Source organism: Neomonachus schauinslandi, chromosome 10 (assembly GCF_002201575.2).
Source record: "Neomonachus schauinslandi chromosome 10, ASM220157v2, whole genome shotgun sequence".
In the NCBI taxonomy this organism is placed as follows: Eukaryota; Metazoa; Chordata; class Mammalia; order Carnivora; family Phocidae; genus Neomonachus; species Neomonachus schauinslandi.
In genome coordinates this window covers 90,042,199-90,064,904 of record NC_058412.1, presented here as the reverse complement: position 1 = coordinate 90,064,904, position 22,706 = coordinate 90,042,199, and the positions used below count along the sequence as shown (strand labels likewise).

Below are 22,706 nucleotides of genomic sequence, written 5' to 3'. Positions count from 1 at the left end.
GCCACCCAGGCGCCCCAACAAAGTTGATTTATTTAAAAGCCAGATTAAATTTATCTAAATATGAGGGCTGGATTACATTTATCTGAATGTGATGCTCATGATGAGAAGATATATGCGTTTTTAACGCTTAATGGAACCTGAACTCTTTTCTTTTTTTTTTTTAAAGATTTTTTTTATTTATTTGAGAGAGAGAGAATGAAAGACAGAGAGCATGAGAGGGAGGAGGGTCAGAGGGAGAAGCAGACTCCCCGCTGAGCGGGGAGCCCGATGCGGGACTCGATCCCGGGACTCCAGGATCGTGACCTGAGCCGAAGGCAGTCGCTTAACAAACTGAGCCACCCAGGCGCCCCTGAACTCTTTTCAAAATAAAGTGCCATTTATTAGTATGTTTCCCATCTCCCGTCATGAATTATCAGATAGGCTTTTCTTGGAGACATTTTATTTGGACTCAAATCCTGAACACTGAGAACTATTTTTTTTTAAACTATTGAGAGTATTGAGAGTTTTGATAAAACTATTGAGAATATCATGCTGAAAAGATTATGTATGTGTAAAAATCTCTTGCTTAAAAATGCTTCAGTCCATTGTTGAGGATATAGAGAAATTAGAAACCCAGAATTACCATATGATCCAGCAATGCTGCTTCTAAATATATACCTGAAAGAAGTGAAAACAGGGACTCAGATACCTGCACACCAATATTTATAGCAGTATATCCACAATAGCAAAAAGGTGGAAACAACCCAAATATCTATCAACAGATAAATGGATAAACAAGACCAGTATATACATACAATTGAATATTATTCACACTTCAAAGAATATTCACACTTCAAAGAATCATGGATGAACTTGTGCTAAGTGAAATAAGCCAGACCCCAAAGGCTACAGTTTGTGTACTTCCATTTAGATGAGGTCCCTAGAGTGTCAGATTCAGAGAGACAGAAAGTAGAATGGTGCCTGGGGGATGCAGATTGGGGAGTTATTGTTAATGGGTACAGAGTTTCAGTTTGGAATGCTGAGAAAGTTCTGGAGATGGGTGGTGGTGATGGCTGTAGAATACTGTGAATGTACTTAATGCCCCAAAGTGCACACTTAAACATGGTTCAACTGGTGAAGTTTATGTTATATATAAGTCCTCACACTAAAAAAGAAAGATGCAGTCCAGAAGTATGTAAAATGATTTACGAAGATCTTCAAGGAATGGTGCCTTAAAGATAAAAAGTGTTTTTAAAAGGCAAATGACCTTTCCCCAGCTCCTTCACCTTTAGTGCTTAGACAGAGCTACTGTCACCCATTTTTCTTAATGCCTGTTGTGAGCTGGAAGTCATGCAGCTGTTGCAAGCAAAACTGGGACTGTGCTGCCAACACCTTGCCGTTCTTGGTGAGCACAGGAAGAATCTCATGCGCCTGTGTGCGATGAGCTTGGGCCAGCTGAAACCAACAACCTCCACAGCTCCAATTCCAGTCAAAGCCAAAAACTTTCAACAAACTACATCAAACCAAAAACTTTCAACAAACTACATCTTAGAGATCTTTACGGATCCTTGTGTAGAAACTGTGTCCCTCTGTGGGCTCAGCTTTGCCACCAACTAGCATGCTCTGACAGACTACATCAGTGGTCCCCCCCCCCAGAGTCCAGTCTGGTGACTGAGGTCTGATGTGACTGTCATTGGTGCAAGCCAGGAGGATGGAAGGACGTTTGAAGTGAGCAGATGTTAACTTTAATGAGGAGTGAACTTTGGCCTACACATGTAACTCTCTTAACGTTTAAACACTTAAAAAATAACTCACAAATTAATATCTGCTGGAAGAGGAGATAGCCTGAGGCCCTGGTCCTCCTTTTCCCTTAGCAGATGGGCCTCTGGAGGCCTGTGAAGGCTTTGAAATTGTGTGCAAAATTACTTAGGTGTATATGGTTCCTTTTTTCTTAGAAAGGAGAGCTGTAACTTTCAATTAGATCCTCCTTAGATAGAGTTTCAGGATTGTGCATCAATTTAGAGAAGTGCTCACGACAGACACACTGTGTGGCCGCCATTTAGGCATTTTGCAGATATCAGCTGGTTTAGAATCCTAGAAGCTGTGATCTGTGATCATAACCTGAATCTAAAGTGACAGGAGCACTGCTACCGTATTCCATACTCCTCACTGAAGACTGAGACAACCCGTTCTGCTACTGGCGCTCCAGAGAACCTCAAAAGCCTCCCACATAGTAGGTGCATTGAATGCATTTCTCTGGCATTAGGGAAATGAAATGAAGCTGTGTGATAGGTGTTTCTTCTTGCTCAGTGCATCTGAGCTGAATTCAGCCAGGAGAAGCGGGAAATAGTCATCTGAACTCTCGTAGTGGTCTCTGGTTTGGCTTCTTTAGGGCATACGACCATGCGCATGACCCACATCACCATGTCCAGGACAGCACTGAGAGTCAAGTCTGTCAATCAGACCAGCCACAGGCAAAAGAATGAGGGGGCTACAGAGGATAGGAAAGGCTGGGAAGCTGCATGCACCTGCTGTGAAGTTTCCAGGGAACCCATGACATCAGAGGCAGCTGACAGCCTGGGGGACCCTGTGCAAAGAACAAATGAGTGGCCATTCCTTGATTTATTCACTCACTCATTCATTCATTCACTTAGGTGCCAGGATGCAGAGCTGGCCGCTAGGGATTCACTATTCTGTGCTCATCAACCCCACAGCCTAGTTGGGGGTAGAAAGATTGTAATCCAACAATCACCAAATAAGTATTACATCACACTGTCCTGTGTGTGACTATTGAGTGGTACCTGGAACTGTGAGCTTATGGAATGGGGCTCTGTCATGGTCGGCGCTGGGGTTGGCTTTCCTGGGGAGGAGACAACTGAATGGAGGCCGAAGGGATATGTGGGAACTAAGTGGGGAAAGCAGGGAAGATCAGGCCAGGATGTGTAAATGGCCTGTGATGGCGGGCTGTGAGGCCACTGCCAGACTGGAACCCTGGCCTCGGTGCCCAGGAGCGCAGAGGTGAGAGATGTTGGTGATGTGGCCAAGCAGAGAAGGGCTAGGTTCCTAGGCTTGTGCACGAACTACACTTCTCAGTGTTCACTTCGGGATTCATGCAAACCGAAGATGTGGCACTTTTCGGAGGTTATTTAATCACACCCTCTCCAGCTCCCTTGGGATTTTTCCCTGAGCTGGGAAGCCTTATGGTCTGGGCAGAGCTCGTACTCTGGAGCTTCCCGGTTCTGTGGGTCAAATCCTGGCTCTGACCCTTCAAAGCCTTATCCTCGGGCACATTCTGCATGGAGCACTGGGTGTTATGCACAAACAATGAATCATGGAACACTTCATCTAAAACTAATGATGTAATGTATGGGGATTAACATAAGAATAAAAAAAATCTAAAAAAAAAAAAAAGAAATGGATTGGATAAAGAATGGATGAAGAAATGTAGTATATACGTACAATGGGATGTTACCCATGAGAAAGAGGGAAATTCTGCCATTTGTGACAACATGGATGGACCCTGAGGGCATTATTCTAAGTGAAATAAGTCAAACAGAGAAAGACAAACACTGTATTATAGGACTTATATGTATAATCTTAAAAAAATAAACCAAACTCATAGAAACAGTAGAATGGTGGTTGCCAGGGGCTAGGGTATAGGGAAACTTGGAAAATACTGATCAAAGGGTACAAATTTCCAGTTATAAGAAGAATAAGTCTTGGGGATCTAATGTACAGCATGGTGATTATAGTTAACAATACAATATTTATATACTCGAAAATTGCTAAGAGAGTACATCTTAAATGTTCTCACTACCCACATACAAAATCAATTATGTGATGTGATGTGTGTATTAACCAACCTTATTGGGGTAAGCATTTCACAATATATATGTGTATCAAATCATCACATTGTATACCTTAAACTTACACAATGTTATATGTTAATTATATCTCAATTAAATGTTATATATTAGTTATACCTCAAAAAAAAAAAAAAAAAGCCTTATCCTCTCTGTGCCACAGTTTCTCCATTTGTAAAAAGGGGTAAAAATACTACCCCTTCATAGTTTTGTGAGAAGAATTGAGTAATGCCAGCAATGTACTTGGCATGGTGGCTCACCCACTGTAAGCATGAAATGCATTTTGTTCTTATTTTCATTATTGTTAACCTGAGAATTGGGACCAGTTTTGGGGGGACGTTGCAGGGAGGGGATCTATGTTTGCAATGTTTGAAGGAAGAAGGAAAGGTCCTGGGACGGGGGAGGAGCAGGAACAGTCCTGGATTGCAGAAAGGCCAAATCCTTAGCACAAACAGCTAGGGAGAAGCCCCATCCTGTAGGAACTGAGATGGCATCAGGAAACCCTCCTGAGGAAGGGGAGCGACTGTGGGATCCACTCCTGGGTGAGCACCAGGGCTGCGGGTGGAGGGAGGAGGAGCCAACAGGTGTGGGAGGAGGGCAGAGCATATATATATATATATTTTAAGCTGGAACAAAGATAGTAGAAACTGTACGTAGGTCTGTCCAAATCAGACGCTAGAAAGTAGGGCAGGGACAGTCAGTGGAATTGCTTTGTCGCTGTTGGGTGTTCACTGTGCACAGCTGCTAACCCACCTCCCCGAGGTCACTGAGCCCTGTCCACACCCAGTGAGAGCAAGGCGGGTGCAGGTGGCTTGGGGAGGGCCCAGAAGAATCTGCCCTGCGTTGAGGAGGAGCCTGTGGCCTAGGCGAGCCCAGCCATCATCCCAGGCCACAGAGCTTCCAGGCTCACGGACCCCAGGGGCCGTCCACCACGCACACTGCTTTCACAAGGGCGAGTCGTTTTCACGCTGTAATTCTATCCCCAAACAAAGAAAGCCTAATGGTGGTCATTAACATTACATTCAGTTGCTCTGGTTCTGCTTATTCCTTCTTCCTTTCTGACCAGATGGAGAAGCAGCCACTGCTCATGAGTCCTCCAAGGGTCCTGCACGGCCCTATAGGCTGGGCGGATCGTGGGATCCGTGGGATCGCGGGCTGTGATGCCAACCCTGCTCACCCAGGGACCCGGGAAGCCTTTCTGGTCCACAAAGTATCTTAGCTGTTTCAAGCAGCTGCTTCAAGGACTGTCTCAGAAATGAGACGACAGACTTTAAGAGATAGATTGCCTTAGATGACATTTGCATCAAGGAATTTGCCTCATTTCTGGAGTTTGTTTACAGCGCACAAACTGAACCAGAAAAATTGCACTGAGTGGCAGCCGAGAGACCTGAGTGCCAGGGTCTGCTGGATATTTGCGAAGAAATGAGAGCAAATGGAAGGCTTGGAGGAACAGCACAGAGCACCGGCCGTGTGAGTGGCGGGGGCTCAAGGCCTGGGGGCCAGGGATGGGAAAAGTAGTTTCCCACCAAGAGAAAACTGTGGCACATGTGTGCACAGAGCCTCGTCAGCAGGTGGGCAACCAGAGTGCCCGGATGCAAAGTGCACGGTGGGAGGAGCCTGGAAACTAGATACGCCCCTTGGGCTGATGGAAAGGAGCGCAGCAGGTGCGGGCTGCGACCGAGGCGGCGAGGGAGCTGCCAGGCCTTGCTGGGGCGGCCCATGCCGTCACGGCTGCACTCTCTTCAGACCCCAGGGCCTGGAGAACCGTGGGCAGTCCCGAACGACTGAATGACTGCAGGTGGGATCAATGTCCTCCAGAGGCCGGCAGAGCAGCGCTCCTCCCAGTGCCCTCTGACAGAGAGCCCGCAGGGTGTCTTGTCCTCTGGGGGCCTCCAGGCTTGTCCCTTCTGTCACAAAGTGCAGTGTGCCAGGCACCTGGAACCCACACTAGGAGAAGCCCCGTGAATGTGGATGCTGCAGAGAGCTGTGCGGGTTCCGTAGTGGGCTGCCTGCAACACTCATGTTAGGGACTCGGGTGTGTGTGTGTGTGTGTGTGTGTGTGTGTGTGTGTGAGAGAGAGAGAGAGAGAGAGAATGAGAGTCTGTGTTCACAGTAAGTTATGGCAAGTTCTGTCAGGGTTTAAACTTCTAATCAGTTTGACTTTCTATTGGAATTGCTTAATGAAGAACCAGCAAAAGAGGTAAGACATTTAAATGGCAGATAGAAACATTTGCTTCATCACCAGAGAGCTAAGACTTATAATTTGATTTTAGAACCTGTGGGTTGGACTCTTGTTTTGAACATTACAGTAGGCAAGTGAATGAATTATCATCTAATGTTGTATTTCTTTTATAAGAAGTTGAACTTGCACCAGACATTCATTTGAAGATAATAAAAAATATAAAATACATAAAAACATAAAATCCAATTTTAATAGAAACTATCAGAATTTTTACATTGTAATGTGGATTCATTAAAAAGGAAACCTCTTTCAAGTATAAATTTGAATGCAGTGTAATGGACTCATATGAGAAAATGTGACACATATTTCAAGAAGTAGTGGTTTGAGAACTTTGGAGAAGAATTGAGGCCATGACTTAATAGGTTTTCTGTCCTGAGAGTATATCTTAGTGCCAAGAATTTTCAGATAGGGTCAGAAAGTGACAGAGTTAAAATGAGGGGAGGGGCAAGGGGAACTGCTCAAGGTCAAGGTGGTTAGAGGATATGGAAAGGTGGACTTGCCCTGGTATTAGTCCAGGCTCTCCAGACAAACAGTAGCTGGATATACTGAGATAAATAAGAGGAGACTCATGACAGGAATTGGGTCATGCAGCTCTGGAGGTTAAGAAGCCCCATAGTCTGCTGGCTGCAAGGTGGAAAACAAGAAAGCCAGGGAATCATTCAGTCTGAGGTCAAAGGCCACTGGTGTACATGCTGGAGTCCGAAAGCCCAAGAACTAGGAGCTCTGAGCTCGGAGGGCAGGAGAAGATGGACGTCTTGGCTCAAGAACAGAGAGAATTGGCCCTTGCTTTGCCTTTTTGTTCCATTTGGGCCCCCAATGGATTGGACGATGCTGCCCACATTTGGTGAAGGTGGATCTTCTTTATTCAGTCTACTGAACCAAATGCTAATTTCTCCCATCCTTGCAGACACACGCAGAAATACTATTTTACCAGCTATCAGGGCCTCCCTTGGGCCAGTCAAGTTGGAACAAAATTAACTGTCACACCTGGGATTAGACCAGAGACTAGAAAAATTGAGGGGAAAAAAAAATCGCAGTTCTTGAACGGGGAATTTTTTCTGTGGAACTCATCCTTTATCATTTCCATAAAGAAGGCTGCTACTTGCGCTCAGCATTCCTGCTGCTGAATTTATGGGTGCCTATCTCCTTGCCCTTGGCATGAATCTTGTACACAGATCATGGGCTTCCTTTTATGATCTTAGAGAATTTTACTCAGTTCTCTCTGGTCTGTCTCTGGATAATTTTAAGATCTCTTTGGTTCTGTTGTTCTGCAGTTTCATTATATTGTGTCTAGATGCGAATTTATTTTTATCCATCCTGCCCAAACCTGAGAATTCCTTTATTTAGTTCTGGAAAATTATCAGCCAATATCTCTTTGAATCTTGCCTCTTTTTTTTTTTTTTTCCTTCCTCAAATCCTATTGGGAGTATATTAGATTTTATTATTCTTTCCTCCATCTTCCTTAACCTCTCTTTCACATCTCCCATCCTGTGTCTCCACTGCAGTCTTGGTAACATCATCAGGTCTGTTTCCAGCCCAGTAATTCTTCGCTGTGCCGAACCTACTGCTTACCTCAACGCAGCTTTTGATTTCAGTGAGTATATTTTAACTTTCAGAAGTTTTATTTAGTCCTTTTTCATATCTGCTTGCCCTTTATCTTATTCTAACATATTTAAGTTCTCCTTTTGTTTTAAACAATGTGAACATATTTACGGTAGAATCTGAGAGTCCTACTAAAGTTTTTACGGGTCCAACCTGCTGTCTGTTAACACCACTGGCGTCCATTCGCTCAGGAAGCTTGCTCCCTTGTCCGTCCCTCCAGAGCAGTTTTGCATTTGCTTCTACGGGTGCTCCTGGGATGTTTCTGGCCAGAGACCAGGCTTTCTGTTAATTTCCAAGCTAACAGGTTCCCAGGACTCAGGGGCAGCATAACTTGAACCACAACTCCATATGCAGAGGCAGGCCCATAGTTACAAACCTTCAGGGGAGGCTTTTACACCCCTAGCTCAGGGTAAACTCAACAGCTACTTGATTCTCTGTGTTGATAGATTTTTTTTTCTTCTAAACTACTGTTTCATTGAAGGTGTGGTTCTTTGTGAGTCTCAGCTTTATGCAAGGTCTCACTGCTCTTACTTTCCCGACTATGCGTGTGTGTGTGTGTGTGTGTAAATCCAGACTCCTAGCTCTATTATCAAGACCAGACCCACAGTCCCTTCCAGGGCAGTGCAGCTCACTCACTGACAGGCTTCATGTTGAGCTCCCTCTTTATTTCTGGACCCCAGAGATTTTCCAGATTCCTTGCAAACTTGGCCATGAATTCAAACGACAGTTGCTATATTTAAGCTACCATTTCTAAGGGTTTGTAGCAGGAGGATTGTCGTCATTACATAGTTGGCTCTATTGCTGGAATTTTTCAAATCTTGTTTCTATAGCTTAACTTGGGAGAGATCTTTGGCTCCTGGCGGAGTCAGCAATTCAAGGTGACACATACCATTCCTTTTGCTTTGCTTGCAGGAACAAAGTGGGGCTGTACTGTAACTGAAGAGACCTTGCTGGTGATCTGAGTGACCAAATAACTAGTGTGGGAAACAAAAGACCAAGGAGAGAAGTGGCCCTTTAGCCTCATGTCTGCAGTCAACAATGGGGCAGGCACACTCACTGAGCACATGTTCCACGTTGGTACAAAGGAATAAGCGTGGCTTCTTTATCTCCTTTATTTTCTTTTTACTGAAAAATAAGACACAGTTACAGAAAACCACACAAAACAAATATTAAGCTTAGTAACAGACCGCCTTGTAACCACCACCCAGGTCAAGATCGATGTGCAGCCACCCCACAGCCTGTCCTGTGCCCAGGCCAGAGCCGCTGCTCTCCACCCAGGACATCTCTGAACAGCACATGCTACTTTCTTGCCAGTCTCTGTATGTTTTAGGCTCTCCCCCAAGGAACTGTCATGTTTGGACACTAGCGACCAGGGAGCTGGCACCACTAACCCACTAAAGCACGTTCTTTTAGTGTGCCCAACACCACGGTGAAATAAAGTGCCATCTTCACCAGAGATGTGCAATGTTCCCAGGGCCTCCACCTGTCCAGGGCTCGTAGAGAGGCATGCACTGACAGACTGGGTGAGCTGTTTGCCTCAAGTCACGTGGGTAAGGAGGAGTGTTTTTTTTTACCTGGAACCCATGGGTCTCTCATCAGCCTGTTTTCCCCTTGAGTCTTCATCCCCATGTAGGGGATGTGAGCTGTGCACTACATCTCATTCCAGTGTTTACCTTATTTCTTATAGTTGCCCAGTTCACAAAAATGAGTGTTTATCCACTGCAGTTACATCTTGTTTTTCTACATAAAAATACATGAATCCAGACAAGACAAAAACCTCAGCCAGCGTGCTAGGTGGTGGTCCCACTCACCAGCTAATCAGCGGCCAGAGGTTATGAGACAGATGTACCTGGAGGAATACAGCAGGAGCCAATCACAGTGAATCTGCTGGTGGTGAAGAGGGGGCAGCAAATTCATTTAATGCAAATTTGAAGAGAGAAAAGATGAAAAAGATGATGGAGAAGAACACGGAGGTAGGTTCATCTTAAGAATGCTCTTTAGGACATATATTGCCCACAACGTACATAAAACTTCCTCTGAGCAAACTAAATTCGCTTTGTTCTTTCTGGTAGACAAAGCTTTATGGCCTTTTTCTCTTTGACCACCAGGAGTCTCAGAGCCACATCCGCAGCCTGTTCTGGAGATGGTAGGTGCTTGGGGTATCATCTCTGCACCTTTGTTCTTCCTATTCTCTCTGCTTTACATTTCAAAGTGTTTTCTGAGCTTAAAATCAGCAGAAGAAAGCCAAAAGAAAAGACTGGCAGATCAGCAAAAATTTTAAAACTTCTCCATGAAAAAGGAAAACATACACATTAACCGAGACAGTGTGGTACTGAGGATAGTCCTGTGGATCAACTGAACAGAGTCCAGAAGTAAATGATGGCATTTACAGTCAAATGATTTTTGACAAGGAGGCCAGACAGTTTAATGGGTGAAGGGTCTTTCCAACAAATGCTGGGACAACTGGATAATCACCTGCAATTAGAATTAAGTAGGACCCCTACCTCATATGTATACAAAAGTTAACTCAAAATGGATCAAACTTAAATGTAAGAGCTAAAACTACAAAACTTTTAGAAGAAAGCAGGGGTAAATCATCATAACCTTGGATTAGGCAACAGTTTCCAAAAAAATAGATTAGAGTCCATCAAAATTAAAAACCCCTGTGCTTCAAAGGATACCATCCAGAAAGTAAAAACAAATATCTACAAAATATATCTGATACGGGTCTTTCATCTAGAATATAAAAAGAACTCTTACAACTCAATCATATAAAGAACAGTAACTAAAGAAAAATAGAGGGTCTGAATGAATAAAAATTTTTCCAAAGGAGATACACAGATGGCCAACAAGCCCTGAAGATTTAAGTGAGGAAGCAAATCACCTTTTAGCAATGCAAAACAAAATCATAAAATAAAAAATTATTCTGGCCCTGGGGCCACAACTAAAAATTGTGTTCATACCAATTTCCTGGAATCATGGAATGCAAATAGAAAGAGTGTGCCGAAGCCAAGATGCCTCTCATTCACTCTTAAAATACTGAGTACCCACTATGTGTGGGAAGCTGGCTCCTGTTGAGGAGATAAAATTTATTTATTTATCTTTTTTTTTTAAAAGATTTTATTTCTTTGACAGGAGAGACACAGCGAGAGAGGGAACACAAGCAGGGGGAGTGGGAGAGGGAGAAGCAGGCCTCCTGCAGAGCAGGGAGCCTGATGTGGGGCTCGATCCCAGGACCCCGGGGCCACGACCCCAGCTGAAGGCAGAGGCCTAACGACTGAGCCACCCAGGCACCCCGAGGAGATAAAGTTGAAAATAAAATCTTCTCCCCAATATAAAGGTAGTAAAGAAAACACTTGTAATTATCAGATAAGCCTTACACCAGAATGTGATGTGCATCACAGGCAAATGACAAAGACAGAAAGAAATCTCACCCTTTCGGTGTTAGCTAACCGGGTACAATATGTCTCAATGTAAACAGTAATAACTAGTCCTCCAGTAAGAGGACTAGACAGTACCACTGATCACACATAGTTCATCCTCTCTACCTAGTAAGTGGGATGACTATCTAGGTCATCTATTTGGTTTATCCAGAGTAAAAACACACTTCTCATACCTTTACGACAGGAGTTAGTTGTGCAACTTTGGAACAAGGCGCCCATTAAATTTAGTCTCCTAGGAAACTGGGAGATTGGGCGCTTTCTCTCTGGATGTTTACACTGCAAACAGATGGCTCCAGGAGCCCTTGAGCAAGGTTTTTCTAGGTTCTAGGTCGTAAAGCTGACCCAGGGCCTAGCTAATCTTCAAAAGGAATTAGGTACATTTCAAAGACAGAATACTTACAGTGATCACCTTTCTAAACTATATGCTCAAAAAGGAGAAGGAAATATTTTCACAGGAAGAATTAAGCGTCTTTTTAATCTGCGTTTTATAGTCCTACACGTTACCGACACACTGTGTAGGTAAGACGCCGCCCAGTGCAAGGCTGGCCGCTGAGGAACAGGATCTCGCACAGCTTTAGCGGTGGCTCGCAGGGGGAAGCCAGGGGCCGGGTTAACCGAGAAGTGTTAGTTTAAGTCAGTCTTCCAAAGCGGGATTTGATTAAGAGTGCACAAGGATGCGTGGAAGCAGCAAGGTTTTGGGCTGAAGGATTCAAAGACGGAGCATGAATTCTTTCCACCGAAGGGAGGCTGGGTCTTTGGGAAGCTCCGTAATGACCGCTGAAACCACGTGCGTGGCTGCAGACTCCCGGGACACCAAACCGCACGCTGAAGCAAGGTGTGAGGTGTGATCTCGGCGCTCTTGGGCCAGGGCCGAACCAGGAGGCGACCCTGCGGGAAGAATGCCCGCCGAGCACCCCGCCCCACGCCAACCCCGACCCACAGCACGTGGAAGCGCTTTGTCCGCCACCGGCCAGTCCCAGGACGCCCGCGGGACGCCCGCTCCTTCCCAGTGCCGGCCGGCGTCGTATACCCTCCCCTTCTCCGAGTGGCAGACACCGCCCGGAACTGCGCGTAGCACACGGACTACAGGCGCCACGGGCGATAGACCGAGACGGACCCAAATGTTACCACGCACCCCTCCCCCGCCCACGTGACCTTCTGGGGCTGGCCCGGCTCCGCCCCCCGCCGCTCCAAGAACAGACGCGGAGCCGCCTTCGCGGTAACTTCTGCGCAGGCGCAGCCCTTGACTCGCGGCTGGTGACGCAATCCTGCGCGGACTCGGGCCCCGAGCGTACGTCTAATCACGTAACCCTGCCCGAACGGCCGCCGCAGTCGGACGTGCGCGCGCAGCCCCGAACCCCAGCCACGGGAGGGGGCGGGGCCGTCTGGGGGCGGGGCGGGCCCCGCGGCGGCCAATCGGCGGCGCCCGCGCTGTTGTCCCGCCCCGCCCAGCCGGCCGTCGGTCCCCGGGGGCCTCGTCCGGTGGACGCGCGGTTGCGGCGGCGGCTACGCCGGCTGGGAGGTGAGTGTGTGGCCCGCGGGCCGTCCGGGCTTCTCGCCGCAGCCGCTGCCTCCCGACTTGTCCGGGCGTGGCGAGCGGGCCGGCCGCGCGTGCCTTTGAGGAGAAGCGGCGGGCCTTGGGGGCGCAGGAGTCGGGGGCGGCCCGGGGTCGGAGGTCCAGGCCCGATCACGCGGGCGCCGTGGATGCCCGCGGCCCAGCAGGCACCGGATCCGTTTGCAGAGGGGCGTGTGTCCCTCTAAAGTGTGCGGGTCAGAGGGGCCGAGGGGGCGGGGGCGTGCGCCGTCGGAGCGCGATGCGGACCCGGACGCGGCCGGGCGGGAGCGCCGCACCCTCCTTAGTGCGGAGGAGCGGCGGAGAACGGCCGGCGGGAGGGAGATGCTCGGGGACGGAGGTGCGGCCGAGCGCCAGCCAATTACAGTGGGAGATGCAGCTGTCACCCAGGCCAGAGGATTCTTGTCGCCATGATCACTGCCTTTCCTTCCTGTGCTCAGACAGGATGGGAAATCATGCTCAGAAACCACTTTATTGATTGACTCAGAAATCGCTGTCAGGCCGCCTGTAGGTTCGCACGTCTGCTTAAGGGCCCGGTTGGCAGAGGTTTGGGGAAGTGGAGGGCTGCTGGTGAGGATGGACAGCAGGTTGAGCAAGCCCTCTGCAGCCATTTCTCCGAGGCTGGGGCTGGAATCAGTGACAGTCCTTGGCGTAGTGTACCGCCCCTCCCCCGCCTCACCCATCTGAGCTTGGTGGGTGTTTAGAGTTGACTGTGGAGTCTTCTTCCGGTGACTGCTCAGGTCTCCTGGATGTTCTTGTTACAGTTGAACTCTCAGAGGACAGTCTTTTTTCATGTTTGGGGGTGGCTGGTGGTTGTAGGAAGCCAGCTGTAGCCCCAGGTACTGGAAACAGTATCACTGGTGAGACTGGAGAACTGGGTAGAGGTGAGGCTCGTTTTCCAGGGAAGATGAAGACAAGTTCTGCCCTAGACATGTTGAATCTGAGGCAACATCTAAGATCTGGCTGAAGGGGGATAGAAGGAGGACAGTTACTTTGGATGGGTGGTGGAGATTTAGAACTAAAACGTACTGTGAAAAGGGAGGTAGATTCTAGAGCATAAGGTTGGATGCATCTTTTTTTTTTTTTTAAAGATTTTATTTATTTATTTGAGACAGAGAGAATGAGGGAGACAGAGAGCACATGAGAGGGGGGAGGGTCAGAGGGAGAAGCAGGCTCCCTGCCGAGCAGGAAGCCCCATGCGGGACTCGATCCTGGGACTCCAGGATCATGACCTGAGCCGAAGGCAGTCGCTTAACCAACTGAGCCACCCAGGTGCCCCTGGTTAGGTGCATCTTGAGAAAGTACCTAGTCAGGGAGTCTGAGGAAAGAGTAGCTCCCTTAAAGCAGAAGTGACCCATGCTGGTGTGGGGTGCCACGGAAGCCAGGGGGAGGAGACCTTGGAGTGGGGAGTGCAGTCTGCAGTGTCCACAGACGTGGAAAGATCTAGGGAGGAAAAGCAGCTTTTTGCATTTGGCACTGCTGAGGTGAGGGGCATGCTGAGCAGTTTAAGTGTGAGTCCAGAGTCCCACCAGGCCCAGGCTCAAGTGCCAGCCCGACCACTTACTGTTACCTTGTTAGTTCCTCTTCTGTGAAATGGGGATGGTAACAGCGACAGTGGCACCTAGGCCTGGTGTATGGGAAGCCAGTAGCAAGTAGCTTACAAGCCTCAGGTGAGGCTGTAAGCACTTGGCATGTTTGTACTCACTGGAGCCTCGTGGGCTCTGGCAGTTTTCTACAAAGGAGCAGACTCTGGTTCAGAGAAACTAAGTTACTTGCTCAAGGTAGCACAGCTCGTGAAATTATTCTCATAGAGTAGCGGTAATTCACTTATGAGGTGTTTAGGGGTGCTGGAAATGGCCGTGGATTGTGGACTACTTTTTTATGAAGTTTTCCTCATGGAAAGTAGTTATTTATTTAGTTGGTTGTTTTCATTTCTTTTTTTCCTTTTTTTTAAAAGAAATTTATTTTTGTCAGAGAGAGAGAGAGCGCGTGCGCACAAGCAGGGAGAGCGGCAGGCAGACGGAGAGGCAGGCTCCCTGCTGAGCAAGGAGCCCGATGCGGGACTCTATCCCAGGACCCTGGGATCATGACCTGAGCTGAAGGCAGACACCTAACCGACTGAGCCACCCAGGCGTCCCAAGTTGGTTGTTTTCTTTCTTTCTTATTTTATTTTATTTTATCTTATTTTATCATATTTTATTTCTTTATGAGAGAGAGAGAGCACGGGGAGGAGCAGAGGGAGAGGGAGAAGCAGGCTCCTGGCTGAGCAGGGAGCCTGATGCGGGACTCGATTCCAGGACCCTGGGATCATGACCTGAGCCGAAGGCAGTCAACCTACTGAGCCACCCAGGCACCCCAAGTTGGTTGTTTTCAAAGGTAGACATGATTCTCTAAGGTTTGGTGGACCCGTGTTTTGTTTTAATTATTTGGTTTCCTGGTCAAAGAGCTAGAGATTATTATTGCTGTAAGTTCTGTTACGGTTTTGAGGTCTGTGTCTGTAAGCAAGTTAGAAAATGACTTAGATAAGCAGTTACTGCTGTACTATATTTCATTAAGCGTCACTTTGGTCAATTATGTTTATCATTGGGAGAAACCCTAGTAGTATTTTTTGTGTGTGTGCAAACATTATCTTATGAGGGGGCATTAGGACTTCACTTTAGAACCCTCTAAGAAGTGGTGTGATTTATATCTTTAGCTGAGGAAAGCTACGTTTTGGCTGTTAATCAGTTAATATCCTCTAGAGAACTGAAATAATCCTAATTTTTAATCCTTTCACTTCAGTGTTTGCTCAGGCTTGAATAATTCTTGTTTCTGTTTTCAGAGCTGTTATTAGAAAGAAGAAACATGGAAAGTGGCGCAGTTCTGCTGGAATCCAAATCCTCACCGTTCAACCTTCTGCATGAAATGCATCAACTACGCCTTCTCGGTCACCTGTGTGATGTGACTGTCAGTGTGGAGTACCAGGGCGTCCGCGAAGAGTTCATGGCTCATAAGGCGGTGCTGGCAGCCACCAGCAAGTTTTTTAAGGAGATGTTCCTTAATGAGAAGACTGTGGATGGTACGAGGACTAACGTCTACCTAAATGAAGTGCAAGTCGTTGACTTTGCCTCGTTTCTCGAGTTTGTGTACACTGCAAAGGTACAGGTAGAAGAAGATCGTGTGCAGCGAATGCTGGAAATGGCTGAGAAACTAAAATGTCTGGACTTATCGGAAACTTGTTTTCAGTTGAAGAAACAGATGTTAGAGTCTGTACTTCTGGAGTTGCAGAACTTCTCTGAGTCTCAGGAGGCAGAAGGGAGCAGTGGCTCCCAAGCTGCTGTTGCTCCCGACCCCAGGGCAAGTCCCCCCGGGGACAGTCCTCTCCCTAATGGCCTCGGGGATTCCTCAGATCCCCTAGTGGAGACAATCAGCAATGGCGTGTTGCCAGATGTGCCCCCGAGGAAGTCCAAGGAGAAGCCAGACAAGAAAAAAGAGGCAGTCAAGCCTCCCTACCCGAAAATCAGAAGGGCCAGCGGAAGGCTGGCTGGAAGAAAGGTGTTTGTGGAAATCCCTAAAAAGAAATACACGAGAAGGCTGCGGGAGCAGCAGAAAAGTGCCGAGGACGACATGGGGGACGCCCACGGCCCCCAGGACCCCAACCCGGAGGCCATGGGAGCAGAGATGGAGCCCGTCCCGAAACGTGAGGAGTGCGGCGTGGGGGTGGGGGTGGAGGTGGCACAGGTGCTGCCGAAAGCAGGCGGCAGGGAGGACGCAGGCCGCGGGGAGGGGGAGGACGACGACGACGAGGACGAGGAGGGCGAGAAGAGGAAGAGCAACTTCAAGTGCACTATCTGTGAAAAAGCCTTTCTGTACGAGAAGAGCTTCCTGAAGCACATCCGGCACCACCACGGGGTGGCCACCGAGGTGGTGCATCGCTGCGACACGTGCGGCCAGACCTTTGCCAACCGCTGCAACCTCAAGAGCCACCAGCGCCACGTGCACAGCAGCGAGCGCCACTTCCCGTGCGAGCTGTGCGGCAAGAAGTTCAAGAGGAAGAAGGACGTCAAGCGGCACGTGGTGCAGGTGCACGAGGGCGGTGGCGAGCGGCACCAGTGCCAGCAGTGCGGAAAGGGCCTGAGCTCCAAGACGGCGCTGCGGCTGCACGAGCGGACGCACACGGGCCACAAGCCGTACGGCTGCACCGAGTGCGAGGCCAAGTTCTCGCAGCCCTCGGCGCTGAAGACCCACATGAGGTAGGGCCGCGGCCGCCGGGCCGGAGCCGCTGCGAGGCTGCTCTTTGCCCGCCATGCGGCCTGTTTGTGTGCTGGGGCTGGGGGTGTGGAGAGATGGAGGTCGTTCTAGGGTTTGACCCGCGTGGCTGTCTGCAGACGTTCCACTTCGTAATTTGTGCCCTCTAGAAATGGGGGGGTGGGGCTGCTTTGGGAAGTCTGTGAATTCTCTTCTCCACTCAGCCTTCCTACAGGCCCCAGGCTGATGGCCGTCCCCCTCACCCTGTGCCCAGTGCCAGCGCAGAAGCCTGGACACGGAACCCAGGCCCTGCCTGTCTTGTCGCACGGCCACTGCAGGCCAGGCTCTCCCGATCCCAGAGTAGCCTCTGGAGCTTACGGTGCCCGCCATGCTTATGCTTGAGGGCCGTTCGGGCTAATGACCATCATTGCTGTTTTCCTGACTCTTCATTGAGAACTTGGGCCTGTGACCAGCTGGGTCCCATGGTCCCATTAAAGACCTCCGTGAGAGGACGTTTAGGGCTTTAGGACACTCCTCTGGTCGTAGGTGTTCGTTCTTGGGGCTTGGAAAGTGCCACTGGTTAGTCTAACCGCCAGAATCAGGACAGTGTTTTCTGTTCATAATTTTTGAACTGTAGGTGGGGTACACCAGTTTTTAAATAGGTTTCCTTCCAGTGCTGACTGTTCATGCTTGAAATCCAGACAAGCAGTTTTTCCTCTATTGTAGACCTGCCGTCAGGCTGGGGCGTCTTTGGGGTGGTAGCATGGCGTTCATTGTCTTTTTACTCTGTGATCAGTTAAAACCTTGGCGTAGGAAGTGCGCAGTGAGTCGTGGTTGATGGCTGCTTCGTACTGGTTGTGAAACTCAAATGCTGGTGCATGCTCCTCAGAAACCAGCTTTCCTCAGCATTTTGAAACTGTTCTTTCTGGACTGGTCACGTCGTCTTAGGAATCGACGATAATGTTTTTGATCACACGGTGCTTGGTCAGCCGTAGTCCCCAGGCTGTCTGTGGTCGATCACTCTGATGAGGAAGCTTTGCAAATACTGCACGGTACTATTCAGTGGTGAAGAGAGCGAGCAAAGGCGAGTGTCTGCTGGCCAGGGCCGTGCAGCGCCCCCCGCCCGGCCGGCCTCCTGCAGAAACGGACTTGGGGATGGAGGTCGTGGGCCTGTGTATTTCCACTTCAGCTGTTCCCATTCGGTCTCTTGGAATAACCGTCTTTGCAGGCTAGCGTGGAAATTGTATTGCAAAGTGAGCTTTGAGATACATCCTAAGTTATCATCTGAATGTTGTACTTTCAGAATTCATACAGGGGAAAAACCTTTTGTCTGTGATGAATGTGGTGCAAGATTCACTCAGAACCACATGCTGATTTATCATAAAAGGTGTCACACAGGTAAATACTCAATGCTGTTGTGCTTGAATGTCTTTCTAGCTGTAGAAGAAACTGCCATTTAATATAGAAGCTGGCATCTACCAAAGTGGTGCAGGCTAAGGCTGTGATATATAGCTTTTCCATCTCATAAGTGAGCAAGAACTACCAGCTCACACATGCCCGGGGCTCCGGTGCTGGCGTGCTCGTGGCGGAGGCCTGTGCACACTGGGCGCTGGGAGCCGGCATGCGAGTCTGATGTATCCAGAGGTGTGAAACAGCTCCTCTGTTCTAGCCCCAGATTCCATTTCCAGGAATCTGCCTTAAAGAAGTTGTTCAAAATATGGGAAAAGCTATAGGCTGTCATCCCCCTTCTTGCTCTTCCTAATAACAGAGCATTGAAACAGCCTGATTGTCCAACCACAAGGAAGTGGTCCAGTAAACTGGTAAATCCATCCCTTCCCGGCGCCCGATGGGGCCACTCCCAGGGCTCTAAACGTTAGGAAAAACACCTGTGCTTGGATGTGGACTGGAAAATGCACAATTATGCAGACAGCTAATCCCAGCTACATTGAAAACCTGCACATAAAAGACTGGATGAAAATAAATTGCTATATGTTTGAGGTGGTGGGATGATCTCATTTCTATTTTTCAAAATTTTGCGATGTGATTTTATTACGTGAGGGAGAAAATTTAAGTTGACTTTATTCAAATTCAGCACAGCGATGCTGAGGTTTAGAACCTTGTATAGGATACAGAATCTAACTGTTGTACACTGCTATTATCATACTAACCCAGTTCTTTCTTGTTTGCATTTTAAAATTTGTATCTCTAAACACTGCCATGTGAGCCTCAAGTTCAAATGCAGGCGAGGCAGAGCTGAGGCATTTAATGATGGGAATTACTGAGACTCTAAAATGAGAATTGGTGCCTAATGGAAGATTGGGGGTGGAGGTGAGGTCAGGTCACACCGAAGCATTAAGCGAGAACCAGTCATTTTATGAAAATATTAATGTACTCAGGTTCTGTTAACGCCAATATTTTTATTTTGATGTTTGTAAAGTCAGGGGTACACCTAATAATCGGATGAGTCGGATTTGTGGGATTAAAAGACTCAAACTATACAACATGAAGTGGGAACATTTTTCTCCTATTCTGTAACCCAGCCCAGGTTGATTGGAGTTGCTGCCCCAGAGCAGCCGTGCATACGTGTCCAAGTAAAAACTTCCTCTCCTCTCAAGGGGCTTTTGCCCCAATAAAGTGCCACATGAATGCTGCTTTGAAAAATCCAACAATTCCCCCAAACAGGTTGTAAGGTTAATTTCTTGTTTGGAATGACTAAGTTTCCAAAATGTGGGCTGACTGAATGATCTAATTCTAGGCTATGGGATTCCCAAGGCCATTTTACCTGAACTTTGAGGAAGTAGCAGGCATCTTACACGAATAGATGTTTTAGGACGGTTTTAACTAGAAGTTGTCACGTGCTGCCCAGCACGGTGCTTCTGAGTTCATGTGTGTTCTAGAGTGTGGGCCAGCTTGTCAGGTGTTCTGGTGCCTTATCGTTTCTAACTTTCCGTCTCATCTTTTCGTGTAGGTGAAAGACCTTTTATGTGTGAAACATGTGGCAAGAGTTTTGCTTCTAAGGAGTATTTAAAACATCACAATAGAATCCATACTGGATCCAAACCCTTTAAATGTGAAGTTTGTTTCAGGACTTTTGCCCAGCGGAATTCGCTCTACCAGCACATTAAAGTCCATACAGGTATGGCTGGCATGTCGTCAGGGAAGGGAGTTCAGTGTGGCAAGGATAATGTCCCAAAAGTTTTTGATTTACTAGAAAACTGTTTGGAATTTAGCGTTGTTTTGTGTGTCATAATAGCATTTTTAAATTTCTGAGTTTCTAGTTTCTGGCCCTGACAAACTGGAAAGGTATGAGTGTTTGGATGTGGATATGCGGACATTTTTAACATTTTCAGATTAGAAGTCAGGGTAATGGTCTGTACATATTCGTGTACACACACACACAAATCCAGTTATTATGGGACTTGGAATTTTATATTCCGTTACTGTGGAAAACAGGTGAACTTCTGTAGACGTAGTACCAGCTTTTGGCTTTGGCCCTTTTTGGGTGGAGACCATAAATCCTGGTATTAGAGGGATAGATTTGTACCTGTCAGTTGACTCTCGAGTCGTTCCCAGCATAGTCTCCCTGCTGCTGCTTGCCAGTGGGCCCCAGCGGCATGACTGCAGAGCATTTCAGAACTCAGCACAGTAGGCTGGGGAGACCAACCAGTGGCTTTCTTCCCTTCCCATCTCAGGGGAACGTCCTTATTGCTGTGACCAGTGTGGGAAGCAGTTCACCCAGCTCAACGCTCTCCAGCGTCACCATCGCATCCACACAGGGGAGAAGCCATTCATGTGTAACGCGTGCGGGCGGACATTCACCGACAAGTCCACCCTCCGGCGGCATACCTCGGTAAGCAGTGGCACGGCTTCCGCGGGGCCTGTCGCTGGTCCCCAGGTACACGTAATCTAGACAGTCAGAAATGCTGGCCATCATTCCATACGGTGGTCGTCGAAGATAGTGGGCCTTTCCTTTTCAGGTTTTCCCTGCAGGGAGTACATTCCCAGTGTGAACGGAGAACCGAGTCTCAGGGCCCCAAAGGCACAATCTGTGATAAGTGAGATTTGGCCATTAGTGAAAGGGTATTTTGCTACGGTGGAAACTAAATTTAAGTTGAAAAGAGACCATTGTTTTGAAAGATGCACTCGTTCAAAAACACGTTGTGACTTCTGTTTTGTGTTTGATTTGTAGATACATGATAAGAATACTCCATGGAAGTCTTTCCTTGTTATTGTAGATGGCTCACCCAAGAATGATGACGCACACAAGACTGAGCAGCCGGATGAAGAATATACGCCATCCAAACTTTCAGATAAATTGCTGTCTTTTGCAGAAAATGGCCATTTTCACAACCTCGCCACAGTCCAAGGCACTGTACCCACGGTGCACGAGAACAGTTCTGCAGACACGGCCTGCAAGTCGGACGATTGTGTGGTGTCTCAGGACACGCTGCTGGCCACCACCATCAGTGAGCTTAGCGAGCTGACTCCGCAGACAGACCCGATGCCCGCACAGCTTCACTCGCTGACTGACATGGAATGAGAGCTTAATTACCTGCCAAGCAGATCCTACGCTGTGTCTCCACGTGTGTGATTGCTGTATGCAGGTTAATGCCAGGGGCTAAGGCGAAGAACTGTCTGTGGGCAGAGTGAGCAAGAATACCTTCTGCACATTTTCCTGAATCTCTGCTAACTTGCACGTCTTTATCAAAGCATTTTTAGAGCTTCCCTTTAAAAATCCCAGTCTGCATGATCTCAGCTACGCTTGATCGACAAACAAGGCAGTTAACATGATCTCACTGGATCCTGGTGCAGGTTATATGCATAATGCTTGTCCTGATGTGTAGGAAGTTTGGACAACTATGTAACTGTAGAATACAGAGCCCTGGCCCAGCTCATGAAGTTACTGTTAGTGATCTCCCTGGTCTCTCAGCCTGCCTTACCCTTCTGTGTGGGTTTAGTTCTCTGATAATTTTAAGCTATTTTTCTAGCAAGCTGAAATAAAACTGGGACCATGTATTTTCAGCTCTTCCCTGTTGAACAGAAGCAAGTCCGTTTTGCTCTGGAGACCCTTGAGTTGTACTGAAGAAATGGATGGTTGCATTCATTCCCCTCCACCTCCTGTCTGTAGGTACTAAAAAAGGAATGACAAATTGAACACTTGAAAAATGGCTTCGTATAATCTGTACTCAGAGCACATTCACAGCTAGGAAGTTGGCCATAGAATAACTGCTGAAATGAAGTGTGGCTGTTGGGTTTCATTCCTAAAGTCTGATTAGGTAAAAGCTGTCCTACCAAAGATTCTAGCAGCAAATGGTGTAGTAGGTTTTGCAGAGGTGTGAAAGTGAAGTAAGAGGCTTTAGAACACTTGAAACACTATGGAGTCCTTTTATTCACAAGTAGCAATGAGGTGATCTGGCAAATCTTAGAACACAGAGTGTTAGTATTTTTGGCTGGGTTTTCCTGACTTTGTGATTTTCAGAAACCTAGAATTTCTCATTTACGTATCAAGAGCTTGAAACAGGCAAGTAATTCCCACACGTTTGTTTCCTTGGGAACATGTGAGCATATAAGCAGAAGGGACCAAAAGCCTTGGAGTGTCTTTGATTACGCCTTAAGAGTGGATTGTGAAGAACCAGGAACTTTGTCTTCAGTGCTCCGCTGGCCGCCTGCTTAAAATGAATTTGCAGTGAAGTTAATTCTGCTGTATTTGCTAAGCCTGATTCTTGGTTCCAGTGGCTTGGGTGTGTTGCCACATGCTAAGTGCTTTGACTCACATG

General features: G+C 47.7%; 1 protein-coding gene across 1 annotated transcript; it reads left to right on the top strand.

Moving 5' to 3' along the window:
* The first annotated feature begins 15,527 nt into the window (after positions 1-15,527).
* GZF1 (GDNF inducible zinc finger protein 1) lies at positions 15,528-22,706 on the top strand. Its single transcript, XM_021700694.1, has 5 exons — positions 15,528-16,934; positions 18,233-18,327; positions 19,898-20,065; positions 20,622-20,779; positions 21,119-22,706. The coding sequence occupies exons 1-5, from the start codon at positions 15,547-15,549 to the stop codon at positions 21,467-21,469; spliced, it is 2,160 nt and encodes a 719-aa protein (XP_021556369.1). The 5' UTR covers positions 15,528-15,546; the 3' UTR covers positions 21,470-22,706.

What these genes read in the sequence shown, in the direction of transcription:
- GZF1 (XM_021700694.1), top strand. Translation starts at nt 15,547, where the DNA reads ATGGAAAGTGGCGCAGTTCTGCTGGAATCCAAATCCTCACCGTTCAAC. An exon ending in GCACATTAAAGTCCATACAG is followed by an intron (nt 20,066 to 20,621) that starts GTATGGCTGGCA and finishes TTCCCATCTCAG; the next exon opens with GGGAACGTCCTTATTGCTGT. An exon ending in CCCTCCGGCGGCATACCTCG is followed by an intron (nt 20,780 to 21,118) that starts GTAAGCAGTGGC and finishes TTTGATTTGTAG; the next exon opens with ATACATGATAAGAATACTCC.